The sequence below is a fragment of the Gallinula chloropus genome (genome assembly GCF_964237585.1).
Source record: "Gallinula chloropus genome assembly, chromosome: 3".
NCBI classification, from domain to species: Eukaryota; Metazoa; Chordata; class Aves; order Gruiformes; family Rallidae; genus Gallinula; species Gallinula chloropus.
The window spans coordinates 83,505,186-83,519,538 of record NC_140087.1 but is presented as its reverse complement, the minus strand read 5'-3'; the positions used below and the strand labels follow the sequence as shown (position 1 = coordinate 83,519,538).

The 14,353-nt window shown below is 38.8% G+C and overlaps 1 protein-coding gene across 2 annotated transcripts in view; it reads left to right on the top strand.

The window, feature by feature from the left end:
- VRK2 (VRK serine/threonine kinase 2) overlaps positions 1 to 14,353 on the top strand; it is a gene marked incomplete at its 3' end in the record, with an annotated part of 41,165 nt that overhangs the window by 13,213 nt on the left and 13,599 nt on the right. For both annotated transcript variants that reach the window (XM_084262376.1, XM_084262377.1), the window contains exons 7-8: positions 1,063 to 1,155; positions 9,644 to 9,776. In XM_084262376.1, coding sequence (XP_084118502.1) covers positions 1,063 to 1,155; positions 9,644 to 9,776 — 226 coding nt within the window. The remainder of the gene's footprint in view (positions 1 to 1,062; positions 1,156 to 9,643; positions 9,777 to 14,353) is intronic.

The following is a 14,353-nucleotide window of genomic DNA, read 5'->3' as shown; positions in this document are numbered from 1 at the left end:
TGGGTGCCCAAATGCAAAATTATCAGGGTGCTTGCTGAATGCACTGACTCTACAGGCCAAGATTAGGCTAGTTTGCAAATACCAGTTTTATTTTCAAGTATGGGTAGGCTGGCATACTAACCGGAAGATTTTATATGTGTTTCTTTGTAATGCCATTTGTGTTGTGAAAGTCTCGTGTTACTGAACAGAGGTGCACAGCAAATGGAGTAGAGGCAATGGTCAAAGGTTGCAAGAAGAGGAACTCCAACTAAATATCAAGGGAAGGTTTTCTCGGGGAGAATGTCTTGGCACTAGAACATGCTTCCCAGAGGTTGTGAAATGTCTATCCTTTGGACTTTGAAAATTTCACTATTCCATCTCTTGTACAACCTGATCTAACTTTCATTAATCCTTGAAGGCAGGGGCTTTAGACTGTGCACCTCCAAAGATTTTATTTTTTTTTTTAATCTAAATAATAATAAAAGTGAAGGGCTCATGTAGTTACATAATTGCTACACTTGTAACACTCTTTGTACCCTCCAAAAGCCAGGAATACATTGTGTGATTGTCCTTTGTGTGAGTTGCCTGGTGCAAAGGTGGTTTTTGTAACAGCTATAGCTGTCTACCTCAGTAAGGTGCTGAAGAAGTATGGTGATGAGGGAGGTTGTGACATGAAAAGCAGGTCACGCAGTAGTTGGCAAGATCAAATATATTATAAACCTTCAGGGCTGATTGAATATGTTCATTTTATGAGTTTGGTGTTCTCAACAGTTCCTCCAGTGCTTTTAAAGTACTCATTTCATTCTTGTTTCATGAGCTCAGAAGCTTGTAGTCATAGGTAGCTGCACAGGGATACTCACAGCAAGTATGGCTTGTTTATGATTTACCATCTGCTGTGTTCCTGGTGGGATCAGACCCTGTGGACAGAGTGGGTGGTCCTTGGGCTCTAACTCAGAACCAATTTGTCAGCTCAGTCTGTGTAGCTCTTGATTTCACTGTTTAAGTGAGAAAGATTTGGCGATCGGGTTAGGGGCAGGGTGGAGATGATGATGATGATGTTTTCTGTTCTAAATCCTTTCCTAGTTGGATACTTTGGAATTCATACATGAAAATGAGTATGTTCATGCTGACATTAAAGCAGCAAATCTACTTTTGGGCTACACCAACCCACATGAGGTAAGCATGCTTACTTATCTACGCTGTTACTCTAGTGTGCCTATAACTGTTCAATAGCTTTATATATATATTCTGTGTTTACAATTCACATATTAATGAGGTTTATGCATGAACATTTATGTCCTCTCACAGCAAATCTGAGAGTGGCTCTGTGGAGCTTAAGGTTTGAGAAACAAAGCAGAGTTTTGTCCTGCTTCGTCCCTTTGTGCTCTGCTTGCTAGAGTAGTGGTGTGGACAGGTTGGCTAATCAAGAGAAGTTAGAGGACCTAATATGCTGTTCCAGTTTATGCCAGTTTATTACTAGAGTTTAAGGATGTGGCCCATTGTTTCTGCATTCTTGGAAAGTTCTAGCTTTCTAATGTTGTCATGAATGGCATTTCCCTGCCGCTAAGTCTTATGTCCTGCTTACTATAGTGGATTATAGCAGATGAGTAGGATTAAGGTTGCTTCTCTCTAACAGTAGAGCCTAAAGCTAGACTTGAAATGGAAGTGTTTCTGTGGAATATTTTGAAACAAATCTTTTCTACACTCTACATGCTCTTACATGCTCTTACAATATCTTTTTTTTTTCCCAGTTAATAAAATCTAAGCACGTTTTTTTCTTGGAGAAAATATTGTTTAGGAAAAAAGGACATCTCTAACTTTGCCTAAATATAATTAGCTGTAAGCAAGGCTTCTCCTTTTCTTTAATTTTTTGGTTTTCTAGTGCAGTGATGAAGAAACAGATCTTGCAAAACAGCTCGCTGCTGTTGGAGGTTGAACCATTGAACTATATCTGGTTTTTTTAAGTTTCAAGATAAATGGTTAATTCAAATTTAACTTTTCAGCTTTGCAAAACACATAGTTTGAAAACTATCATGACTGTTTAAAACAGCCCTTTTTTTAAAGAGTGGTAGCAGCCAGTACATAATCTCAGTTTATGGTGTTTACCAGCCTGCTGAATCCAAGGAAGGAGGCTATTTAGAGGCAAAACGATCTGCTACCCATTCCCATTAACATAACTCAAATGACTCTTTTTTTGTCTTGGCTATTGTGTATTTTTTATGACAGCATGATATGCTGCTGTTTTTCACATTGAAATGATTTTTTGGAAGTGTCCATTTACAGTAATCATAAAATTTTAAGACATGTAGCTGACTTTGATTAGCTGCTTTTGAATTAGCTGGTTTGTGGGGTGATATTCTGATTTGTTTCTCATGTTTGAGGACTGGGCTACTAGTATCTTGTTTTCATGAATAGTAAATTCATTGACAGATTAAAATAAGGTACTTGTGAGTTACTGGACAGAAGCTTTAGGTGGAAATATAACTTCACATATTTCTTAAAATAAATCCATAGATACTCCAATTTAAGCAGCTTCTAACTTGTTGTGTACAAAGTGCATCTTACTTCCAAGTCATTGTGCAGAATTTAGTTTCAGAAAAATTGCTTTTCAGCTGAAATATTTCTATACAATATTTTTAAAAATTCACATTCTAATTCAGAAGAGCTAACAGGGAGTTTGTAATATCTGCTTGCATTTGTAAGGTGTGAGTTGAACTTTAATTGCTGTATGCTTAAGAAAACTTAGAGCTGGTCAGATATTATTCAGATAAACTTCTTTGTTATGGGTCTCAGAAAATCTGCAAGTGGCCACAGGTCTGCTGGTTTCACCAAAGCTATGATAACTCTGCCATACTAGTCTAGAGCCATGTAGGCAGTGATGATTATGTCTAAATGTATGTTAAGTTAACATGTACTATATCTAGCTTACAGCAGGGCAGATGTCTGAATGGGACTTTTTCTGGTAAAAAAAAAGAAATATTTCCCAGACATAACATAACATTTAGAAACATTTGTGCTCTGTGGCTAGCAGGGCATAAAAAGAAGGAATAATTTCATCAAAACCACAGCTAAAACTTTCAAATTGGCAAATCTACATATGTTACATACTTGAATATCTTTCCTCTGAAATTCTTGACTCTGTGCTGTCTGCCCCCATCCTTCAGGAAATGTCCTTTACCTGAGTTAGGAGCAGTACTAGACAATATCCTTACACAGATTCAGGTATTGAGAACTGTGCATGTGCACTTGCACAGATGATTTTGTATTTGTTCTGTCCTGGCTATTTGCATGTGCCATTCATTTGCATGTAATTTTGCCATGAAAGTTACTTCTTCCTGTTCCAAACGTGTCCAGTTCCTATGTCAGACCTCATGATGTTGTGACAGCCTTTTTACAAGTCAAGCTGTCTTTATAACATGCTGGTGAGCTGAATGTATTATGTATTTTATGAGAACAGTATTTTGGGAAGCTCTGTGGAGCATTGCCACTGACTATATAAGACAACAATATGGAATATCCTGTCCTGTATCCTCTAAACTGTTGTTGAAGATGCTGTATTTTAATTAGGCAATTTTGACTAACCATAGACACTTCAGATAAAACCTCAGATGCTGTTATTGCTACCAAATGCCTGTGAAGTGTTTTGTCCAGCCTTCTTTCACTGTTAAAATGGGGGATAGCTAGATTGCCTTGGGCTTTTTTTTGTTTTTAAAAAAACCCCAAACCGCAATGGAACTGGGAGGTGATGTGATCAAACTAATCTCATAAATAGGGAGTGAGAGCATGTAGCCAGTGGCAAACTGAAACTCAGGAATACAAGCTGAGACACCTGTAGCTCCACTGGGAGCTGGTGTAATAAAGCTGTCTGGTCTAACTATCTCTGTTGTGAGTTTTGGTTAAGAGTTTTATGCTAGTAGGGTCTTGTTCTTTAGCGTTTAGGATTTAAAGAGAAAATTGAGGTGTTCTTTAATTCTAGAAATTTGGGTTTGAAAGAAACCCATATCTAATATCTAAAAATAAAACGTACATATTTAAAATGTATTTCCCTATGCTTTTTTGGTGAAGAGGTAGAAATTTCTGTTAAAAAAAGAAGCAGCATGTGTACCTTTATACTCAACTTTGTCATTTAGTGGCTGTTCATGTGTATTATTATGTGTGATTTTGCCAATGAATTCCTGCAGTTCCAAAAAGGATCATTTTTCTGTGTCACGCTTTGTGCTGCCATGCTCTCTTCTGTAAATTAACCTGGTAAATTTACACCACAGCCAATAAATATCCTAGTCCCCTTTTTGAAAAAACATGTAAAATCCATACTGCTGTCCCCTACCTTCCTTGGCAAGGCAGAGAAACAAATAAAGTAAAGGTCCTGTCACTCTGTGACCTCCAAATGATGTTTAGAAATGGTTAGAAGATCAGAATCAACTGACCTCAAAGAGCAGCTTGCTGCAGATCTATTCAATAGAAGGGAGCGAGGCCATTCAGTGAGTTACAGGTCAAAAGATCAATTCTCTAGTCAATATGTTTCTGAACATGGACCCGGCACAATGACTGACAGAATAGGAGTGATGTACTGAGGGAAGTACACAGCCCATGAATCTTGGAGAGGCCTGAAAGAAAACTTGATCAGACCTATAAATTACAGAACAAGTGAAGCACTGTCTCAGTATCGCAGTGAGTTAAAGATAATTTGGTGCATAGTAGGAACAGTTTGTATGATAAAGCAGAATAAGCCTTATTGATACAGACTCTAAAAAGAGAAATTCAAATCCATTAAACTAAATTAAATGGTGAACCTATTAAAAGGGACAAGCAGTCACCAGATGAGAGCTTAAAATTGGAGTTTTTAAGAAATGAAATAAGGTTTGGAAGAATGCCTCTTCAAAATAATTACCTGGTAACATTCTCATTTCTTCCCCCCATAGAACATGTGGGCAGACATGCTGCAGTGTTGCAGATTCAAGGCTGTACCAAAAGCTGCCTATTTGGATTTTGAAGCTGTGAATTTTAATTACATTTGCATCTCAGTTCTGATTTTTGATTTTAAGTGTTTCTTAGACAATATAGTTGCAGTGTAAAATTCTCAGACTTGATTTTTGTAGCTAGCCATAACTGAAAATGGAAAAAAAAACCAAATCAAATTGTTTCACAATGATAACATTTAAAACCAGCTTTTAGTGAACTAACATAGCTGATGCAGAGCTCATGGATTGATCAAATGGGAAAAAGAGGCATGAAAACAATTCCAACTTGAAGCCATTTTTCATTGTGAAATGAGTCATTGTAATTCTTCCTCTTTAGTTCAGTATGACAGATTTGCTAAGGAGGAGATGAATTTAGAAAAATGAAAGACTTTTCTGTTCTTCACCTGTTTTTTAGCAAGGATACAGCATGCAGAGATTCCATACAGAAACAGTTGAGTTTTAATTCATGGACGTTGGCTACACCCCTAATCCTAAAGTGTGTCTTCACAAGCAAATCTCCTTAATTTCCTTTCATCAGTCCTACTTTTGCATTTGGACAAAACTGTTCATTTTCTTTAATTTCTTTTTGTAGTAGTGGTCCAGATGTCTTCGAGTTCAGTTGATTCCAGCATCAGGACTTGCCACTGTCAGGTCGCAGAAGATTTCTTCCCCTCTCTCCTTTCTTTAACCTGCTTTGTGAAAGATGCTGTTTCTGTCACGAACAATGTACGCAGCCTCCCTGTCCCAAGATGGACTTTGGTTTACCTCTCATCTTCGTGTAGTGTACAGTCCAACTGAAGTTGACAACATTACAGCCATTAGCAACCTATGGGCCTCTTACCTATTGGCCTCTTATTAGTAGGTATCTACTTAATTATTTACAGCACATTATGTAAGCCTAGAAAACTTACAAAGAAAATCCCTGTACTGTTATCCTTTCACTGATAAATCTCCTGCTATGTGTACTTCAAGATAAAGAGAATAGCATGAGAATCCAAAGTGCCAGGCTTAAGACTACCCAGATAGGTGCAGTTGTGTATCATAATGTATGCAAGTTGTAAGAATTCTGTAAGTTTAGCACATATTTAGCGCTTTGGATATAAAGCACTGTGAGGGAGTCATGCACAGAAAGGACAAGAGGGCTGCTGAATCTATGGCTGATTGCTTCTGCACAGAAATAATTATTTGTGCCTGTGTGGTTGTTCGCTTGAAATAAGATGGGCACGTTCATGTTTGCATGAAATTAAGTGCAAAGACTTTAGAAATCTGGCTCCTAATCTATAACAAAATCTATTAATAACAGACCATGCTAAGCACTGCAGAGTCTAGTGCAGACTCTGTGTTAAAAAAAGAGAAAGTTGAAAAAAACCAACAGTTAAAAATAAGCAAGTGCAGGGGAAGGCGTGTACATTGCAACACAGTTAAACCCAGCTGTTCTAGGCTTATGTCACTGTTGCACCTTCATCATCTATGTTACCTTTTCTTGTTTCAAGTGTCTTGTTTATTTTAGTCTGCATATGTTTTGTTCTCTTTGTTCTTATTTCTTCTGTTGTTCTAAAAAAAGCATGCAGATAAAAATATTTATGCTATCAAAACACACACTAACATTGACAGTTTTTCTCAATATTCTTTAATACTCATCTTCTTTTGCTCCTCCCTATATTTTTAAACACCCCCTACCCTCCCTCCCCCCAGACCCAGCAAACTACCAATTCATTTACTACCTGTACCCACCATGCTCTGAACAAACTTGGAAGGACACGTTGTGTTACATTATCAAAAAATGACAACCAGCTATAAAGAACTATATATCTTTTTAATGATGAAAGGGTTATAATGAGAATTGATGAAATGAAATTAATGGTAATTTAAAATAATGTAGTCATTCTGATAATGGTTGTGGCAAGGTTGTAACAGTGCATTGCTGGCTTTGTACAAGCTGAAGGGGATGGAATTTTGTTGGTGGCTAAGAAGCTTTGCCTTTGGAGGCTGGTCTTGGTTGCATGTTTGTGGAAAAAATCTGGTGTGAAAGTTGTGGAAGTGATAAATAGCTCAGCTGGAAGTAAGCTGAACAGTGACACTTGTGACCAACTTCTGGAGCAAACTGTGGTGCATGAATGTGAATGACTTTTAAGAAGTGATTGCTTCTTGGTTTCCAGGTCTTGCCGCTGTCAGTCAAGGCAGGATAACCTGAAGCTACTTCTCACTTTTAGAGGAATTTTTCAGTATAGATTTCAAACTGCCCCGCTGATGCTACTGAAGGTATTTTAAGCAAATCTGTTGCTTAGAAATGGATTCAGAGCACACAGTTATTGTAACTTATCTGTAAGATAACTGGTAACTTTTTTTACATAGTTCATGTTTGAGTAGCAAATACTTGTGGCTACTTTCTAGCCCCCTGTTTTAGTTTGAAAGACCAGCAGCCTTGGTGGTATCTTACGGGAGTCTCTCTCGCATAAGCTGGTCTTCCCAGCCCAGACAGAACTGGAGAGCTGGCAGAGATGGTTTTCTTGTATTTATTTTTTTCAAACAGTTAAAAATCTCATTTTAATGTAAAGCATAGCCTGAATTTTTAGTAGTTGAAATCTTCTCTGTATTTAATCTTTTGTCTGTTCAACTCCAGAAATCTATAGTCAAGTAAAATCCAAGAAGTACCACTTTGTCTGGGAAGAATACACCTTCTAGCCTAGTCCCTCTCCATCTCAGCCCACAAAGGATGCAGAAGACTCAGAAAACTTGATATTAGGGTAGTTTAAATTAGTTCTCTCACACCAACTGTGGGCTCAATTAGGACAGGTACCAGAGCATCAGGAATACGCTGGAGAACAGATACAGGAGAAAATCAAATCGGTCAACCCAACAAAGTTTATGCCTTGTCCCAGATTTTCTGAATGTGCCTACGGTCCTTAATCTCGTATCACAGTTTGTATAGTCTGTCAGGTGAAAAACATCATCAGTAATCTTAAAAGCCATCACCCTGCAGGAAGTGAGCACTGCATCCCAGCTTACACGCTCCAAATAAGCACAGATCCTGCAGCAGAAACAGTAAAACCAAGAGACCAACCATCCCAGGATTTGAAACTGCCTGGAGCACAAACAGGAATCAGTAGTTCAACAGAATGTGCTACAAAATAACACGTTAAGCTTTCTTGAGGGTTTTTTGTTTATTTGTTTTTTCTTCCACTAGGAGTGACATAATTAAATTAAAAGTGAGTGTCAGAAGAGTTTAAAATAAACTTTGAAGGTATATACTGTTTTTAGTTAGAGGAAACAAAACCAAGTTTCAAATATTTTTTTTTTCTTTATAAGTGGAAAGGCTCTCTTTGTGCCTTCAGATGGTTTAGCTTTTGCCCCAGAGATCAGTTTCACTGGCAATATAATAGTCTGCAGCATTTTATTTTTTTTATTTTTAAACAAAACTACTATACTTGTGTATTTATATAAAAAAAAGCAATTACCTAATGTGAGAACTGGTCAATGTAAGGAGCAAAGGCCAGGTGGGAGTGTGAAAATGACAGTGAGAAAATAACCTATGGGATATTGTGGGGTGGACAGATTGTGATTAAATTCCAGCTGCTTTCAACAAGTTACTGCTTGTCAGTTGTGCTGCAGTAATTGACCATGTGCATGTATTAAGTCCACTCCTGTTGGAGGGTTGAACATGTTAATCTGAACTTCATAGAATGGATTTGTGACTTTAATCTAAACTATGTGAGTGGCAGAATTGCCATGGATGCAGCACTGCATGCACTATGCCTACAGAGAAATAGAGGCATAGGAGCCAGATGGCATCTTTGGGTTTGTCTTGACAGGCAGCAGAAGAACACAAAGTAAAATTCAGCTCTCCTGAGCTGTTCTGTTTTCAGCTTCAAATACCAGAAAAGTGAGCAAGACTAAGTTTAAAAGCAGTCAATACTTTCACAGTTAAGTCCTAAGAACATGCAAGTGCATCTCCCAGATATGTCATTCAGAATTGTGGGGCTTCATCCCTCTGGTTATTTAGGTAGCTTTTGTGAAGCATCTTATGGGGGGTTAAAAATCAGGAGTGATTTACTAAGATCTCTTTCTGTGTTGGTGGACAGGCTAACTTGTTTTGCTGTTTTATCTCACACTTTAAATAATTGTTGCCAGTTTGAAGTTACTGACAGTGACATTGAAAAAGATGACACTACAGTTAGGCCCTGACCTGTTGTCATGTTCCCTGTTGTTGCTGGAGCCCTGTGTCTGGTCCAGCTAGAGGATGCTGCTGCCCCTTGCTTACTCTGTGGGTTATAAGTTGCACTGCTGCTATGAAACAGTATGGTCTCAGCTGCTGGAAAATTTGAACAGGGGTGGATATGTGCCTGTTTTAAGTACAGAGAGGAAGGGGTCCCATAAGCAATGTGATGATACATAAAAGACACATTGCAGTGTATTGTGTCTAGATGCCCACCTGGAGAGGAGAGAGCTTAGGAACAAAATAAAAAGACTGAAATTCTGCTCGACTCTGAAATAAGATAAGAGTACAGTACTGGAAGGATTTAAATGGGGAGGGCAGCTGTTATAGCCCCCAGTTGTACATATTTTATCCTGAGGCACCATTTGGTTTAATAAAATTTAGATCTAAGGCTGTCCTTAACCTATCAGTTTCTTAAGACTTAATTATAAAGGTTATACTTTCAAAGGACAAAAGCATTATTCATTTGTCTGTTCATGTCTTCCAGGTTTATCTTGCAGATTATGGACTTTCCTACAGATATTGTCCCAATGGGAACCACAAACAGTATCAGGAAAATCCTAGGAATGGCCATAATGGGACAATAGAGTTTACCAGCTTAGATGCTCACAAGGGAGTAGGTAGGTTTCTTTTTTTTATTTCAGAGGAGTGATTACAGAATGAGTAATCAGGCTGTGTGAGCTGATGTATACAATAGAAGTAGTCTTGGGGATTGCTCAGGGTTGATCAGACCCGTGTGTGATGACCTCTTCTTGTACCTGGGAACACTTCTCCAGGGCTGGTGGGGAAGGGGAGGGGGAGTGGGAGCAGCATGATTAAAATGGAAAGGCTGCTGCATGTACAATACTGGAAGGTGGTCTGAGATACCCTAAGAAGAGCTTGCCATTAAACTTAATTGGTTCATGTTGGGAGTACTGGTTTGTGTTTGCTCTACTCTGTAGAGGCTGAGGCAATATTTGCTAATGTTGCATTACCGAGGAAAAATGTTTTGAGTCTGCACTGTCCTTTAGGGAGAGCTGTGTCTGAGTGTCACCATCTGTGTTATGAGAGGATATTTCAAGATGACATTCCTTCTGCAAGGAGAAAAACCTTTTTTGAAGCCATAAAGTGTTAACTTTTTGAAATCTTTTTCCAGTAGCCTTTCATATATCTTACTTATTTAAACTCACTTTGATGGTATTGGAAACACATTTGCAGGTAAATTACATACATAGTCCTTTTATTGGATATTGATTGTACTGCCTTGCATTCCAAGGCAGACTTAATTCAACAATTCCCTAATTAGTTAAAGTCATAACCTATGTCTTGTATTCATTTACCATTAATTAAACCTTAGCTGTTTATTACACCGCAGTCCAAATCCAATAGCAGACCCATAGAGCCATGGAAAAGGGAATGGGAGGTCAATATCGAAAATATATGGTGCAAAGTCCCACTGATGGCTGCATTGTTCACAATCAATATGGTCAATGCAACACAACTTTCTTAGTTGCTATGTCAGCAAGACAAAAAGTCAATTCTAATGTTATGCTAGTGAAAAAATGGTGATTATTGAAAAACTTTGACTCTTGCTACAAAACAGTGTTTTTTGTTAACTTTTCTTTCCCCTGTTCCTCCCCACACCCCTAAGATCACCTATAAGAAAAGGAATGGTTTGCTGCTGCCAGCTTTACTGGGATCACGGTGTCACAAGCGATAACTGTAGAAATTTGTGCTTGTTAATAGCTGCTGAACTGTTACCTTAAACTAATACTTTCTAACGAGTTTTAGTTGGCACAAACAACTGTATATTATTGCTTTTTCTATTAAAAGGACCATTGACCATGTAATGTAGAGGGTCTTGATAATTTGCCGGCGCTGTTAAAACCTGCAATCGTTTAACTCTGGTCATTAGGAAAAATGAAATAAGACTGTCAAGTATTTGCTGCTAAGACAATTACACGACTTCACCTACTAGGAGATATTTTGTGGTGAAGAGAGCACCCATTTCAGACTCTTCTAGTCCTTCCAAGTGCGTTTTCTGGAAATGTGACTCAGGTTGTTTTTCCTGGTGGTGTGAGCAATGTGGACACATACTGGTGTTTGATGTGGATGCTGTTTGAAGAATAGATGGTATTTAAAGTATTTGGGATTTGGCAGTTGCATAGTTATAGCAACTGGCTTGTCTAGTGGATGAGTGTCTGGATGGACATGTCATTACGGGACAGATAATTCCTTTTATTTGAAAGAATGGGCAAATTTTAGACTTGGGCAGCAAAGGGTGTGCGCCTGCAAGGGTGAGTTAACTTGTGTTTTGCAATCTGTGGGTTAGATTACCCCCTCAAATAGCTAAAGCCACGATGAAATTGGTGAAAAGCAGAGGATTCCAGAAAACAAAATATTCAGGAAGATAGCTTGTGGGAGTTTACCCCCATCTTGCACTTGAAAATGTTTTGCTTGTTAATAGTTGCAAATAGAAAATCCATAGATTTTTCTGATGCTCCTGCCAGAAAAGCCTGCAGAGCATGATGTGATATGTTGGTATGTTGCAGAGAATCCAAACTATTCACACTGAATGCTGCAGCTCTGACCTTGTAACAGCCTGAATCCATTAAGGTCAAATTACTAGTTTCCCATTTGCAGCAGGTCTCTCAACATCTCAGGGAAAATATGCATCTGCAGTGACTTCTGTCAGAGGCTGCACAGGTCCAGATGGCAGAATGCAGCTGCTGGTTCCTCTTCTCTCATGTCTTGATGTGTGGCTTGGAGCAAAGGGCTGCTTTGCTCAACAATCTCCCGTGCTCCCAACTCATGATTGAGTCTCAGAGCAGTCTCATGTACCAAGTGAGGTGGGGTGCTCCTCTGAAAAGTGTTTAAAGACTGTTTTGCTGTTGGCAAATCAAAGCTGTACAGGCAGCTTTCATTCTGATGTTACCCAGTTTTTCAGGGTGGAATATTTTTTTCACTGGTTCCAATTTTTGGAACTATATTGGAATATAGTTCCAATTTTTAAATGTTATTTTATATAAATGAGATCCTATCCAGAGGGCATTTGCTGAGCGTACATAGCAACATAAATATATCTCAAACCTTCTGAGTAGTACCAGTTGCTGTATTGAACTAGACAAATGGGAACATTCTGACTTGCTCTGCTTTTATTCATAAAGTACCTACCTGAAGATATACAGCGATTTGAGGTACATTCTGAAACTTAAAATTATGATTTTGTTGCTTTCAAAAGTGCCTCTTGGCAATGCTTAAAGCCGATAACCTCCTTGCATAAAGCCAACCAAATGCAACCGCTTCCCACTAATTCAGATCTACGCTGGTGTAGAGAGAGATTAACCCAGCCTATTTATTTCTCAAGATCTCCTTGGAGTTCATCAGGTGTAGAGGTTATGCAGTCCACTGAGATTCAGAAAGTTTCCAAACAGTGATCACTGCTTTGTAATGCTTTTAAGTGTACATGGTTCTTCTTTCAACCTCTGGTAAAGGCCAAGTTAGACATAGGATTCTTGTGGCTGCTGTGCTGAATCATTACTGTAGCTCGTGCCGTTGTACGCTGATGGTACTGGTGGCTTTGACTTTGTGCTGGAACTGAAGAGGAATTCCCCCTGAGCTGTGAAAGGCTGCTCTGCCTCCTGTCTCAGCTCTTCATGCTGGTTTTATCTTTGGTTTTAAACAGCTCACCTCTGCTCAGTGTGCTCGAGCCCCATGGGCTGGCTTTTCTGTGCCACAGCGCTGCCTGGGGGCTTGCAGACCTTGTTGGGTGTTTGCAGGTATCCATCCCAATGCCAGTTGCATCCCTGTCTATGTTGAGTTAGCTTTGAACCAGGTTAGGGCCCAAGCTGGACTTTGCCACAGGATCTGACCCACACTGTCAGCCCTCCTGTGTTTGGCAGAATCTCATTGCAACCAGTGTGTGGGGAGTTTAACTTAAAACTTCTTTATTTTGATGTAAATCTCATATGGCACAACTGTACTGTTTTAGCGTAGCATTTGCGTGTGTTCGTTGTATTCATTTTTAAAGACCATGCTGTATAAACAGCATTACATTTTTGTTTGTTGATTGATAATTAAAGAGAATTATATCTGCACCCAGTGTACGTTTAAAAAATTGTTACATACTTTAGTGTTAAAAAGTAATATTTGGATCAATGCCTCCTATAGATTTTCGTAGATTTTCTACTCACTGAGGCATGCAGTCAATACCTAATTTCTCTGGAGATATACTGCGCTTAACATATTGAGTTTTTTTTAAATACTCCAGTCCTGTGCATCGAGTGCGTAAGACCAGTTTTAATTTGCTATCATTGATGAACGTGAGAGTATGAACTGTCTATGCTGAATTCCCTCCAGCATATATTTGTGTTTGCCATAGATTTCAAGATAACTCTTCCTTTTAATGCTTCACAGTATCCAATAGCAGTTTTGCCATCTCTTGCACGGGGTAGAGCGCCAACTGAAATCTTTGCAGAACTCCTATCTACACCTGGAATGATAAAAGCTGCTTGAGAGGGTAATGGTGACTTCTGACAAGCTTATGGGATACATAGAGTGTCTGATGATGCTTGCCTCAATCAGGCCCACTGGTCATCACCTTTCTGTAGCTGGTGAATAAGTTTTCTCTGAGATGATTATTATTATTATTAGCTTAAATTTTCTTCATTTTAAAATTTTTTCCTTAAGCATAAATGTTTTTTTTTTTTTTTGTTTATTTTCATGCCCTGTGTGAGGGAAGGCAATTGGAGCTATGCCTGGTGCTATATATAAGCCAGTTCTTTGTGCTTCTTGCATTGGGTTATTGCAGCCTGCACTCCTTGGGGTCTGTCCGAATCCTAATACGCTGTGTTAGTACAGGGCAATGCCAGCATTGGGCTGGTTGTAGGGAAAGCTCTGCAGTTCTGATTTTCCCCACTGGGCTGACAGAACTGTTGCTGTTTGATATTAAAAACATAGCTCAACACTTGTCCATTTTTAATTTTCTTTTACATAAAGGGGTTGACTAGGGTATGTACAGGGTTCATTTTGTGAGGAAGGACGTGCAAGAATATAAACACCTATCCCTGGAAACTTATTCTTTCTGAGCCTGCATGCCTTCTAGAAACCAGAGCTCTAAATGGCTCTGGATCAACAAGTTTATTTGGTGTCTGTCCATGTATAGTTAGGAGTCAGAAGGAGCCTGTTAGGGGTATTTTTGTCAGTGAAATGAGTTATT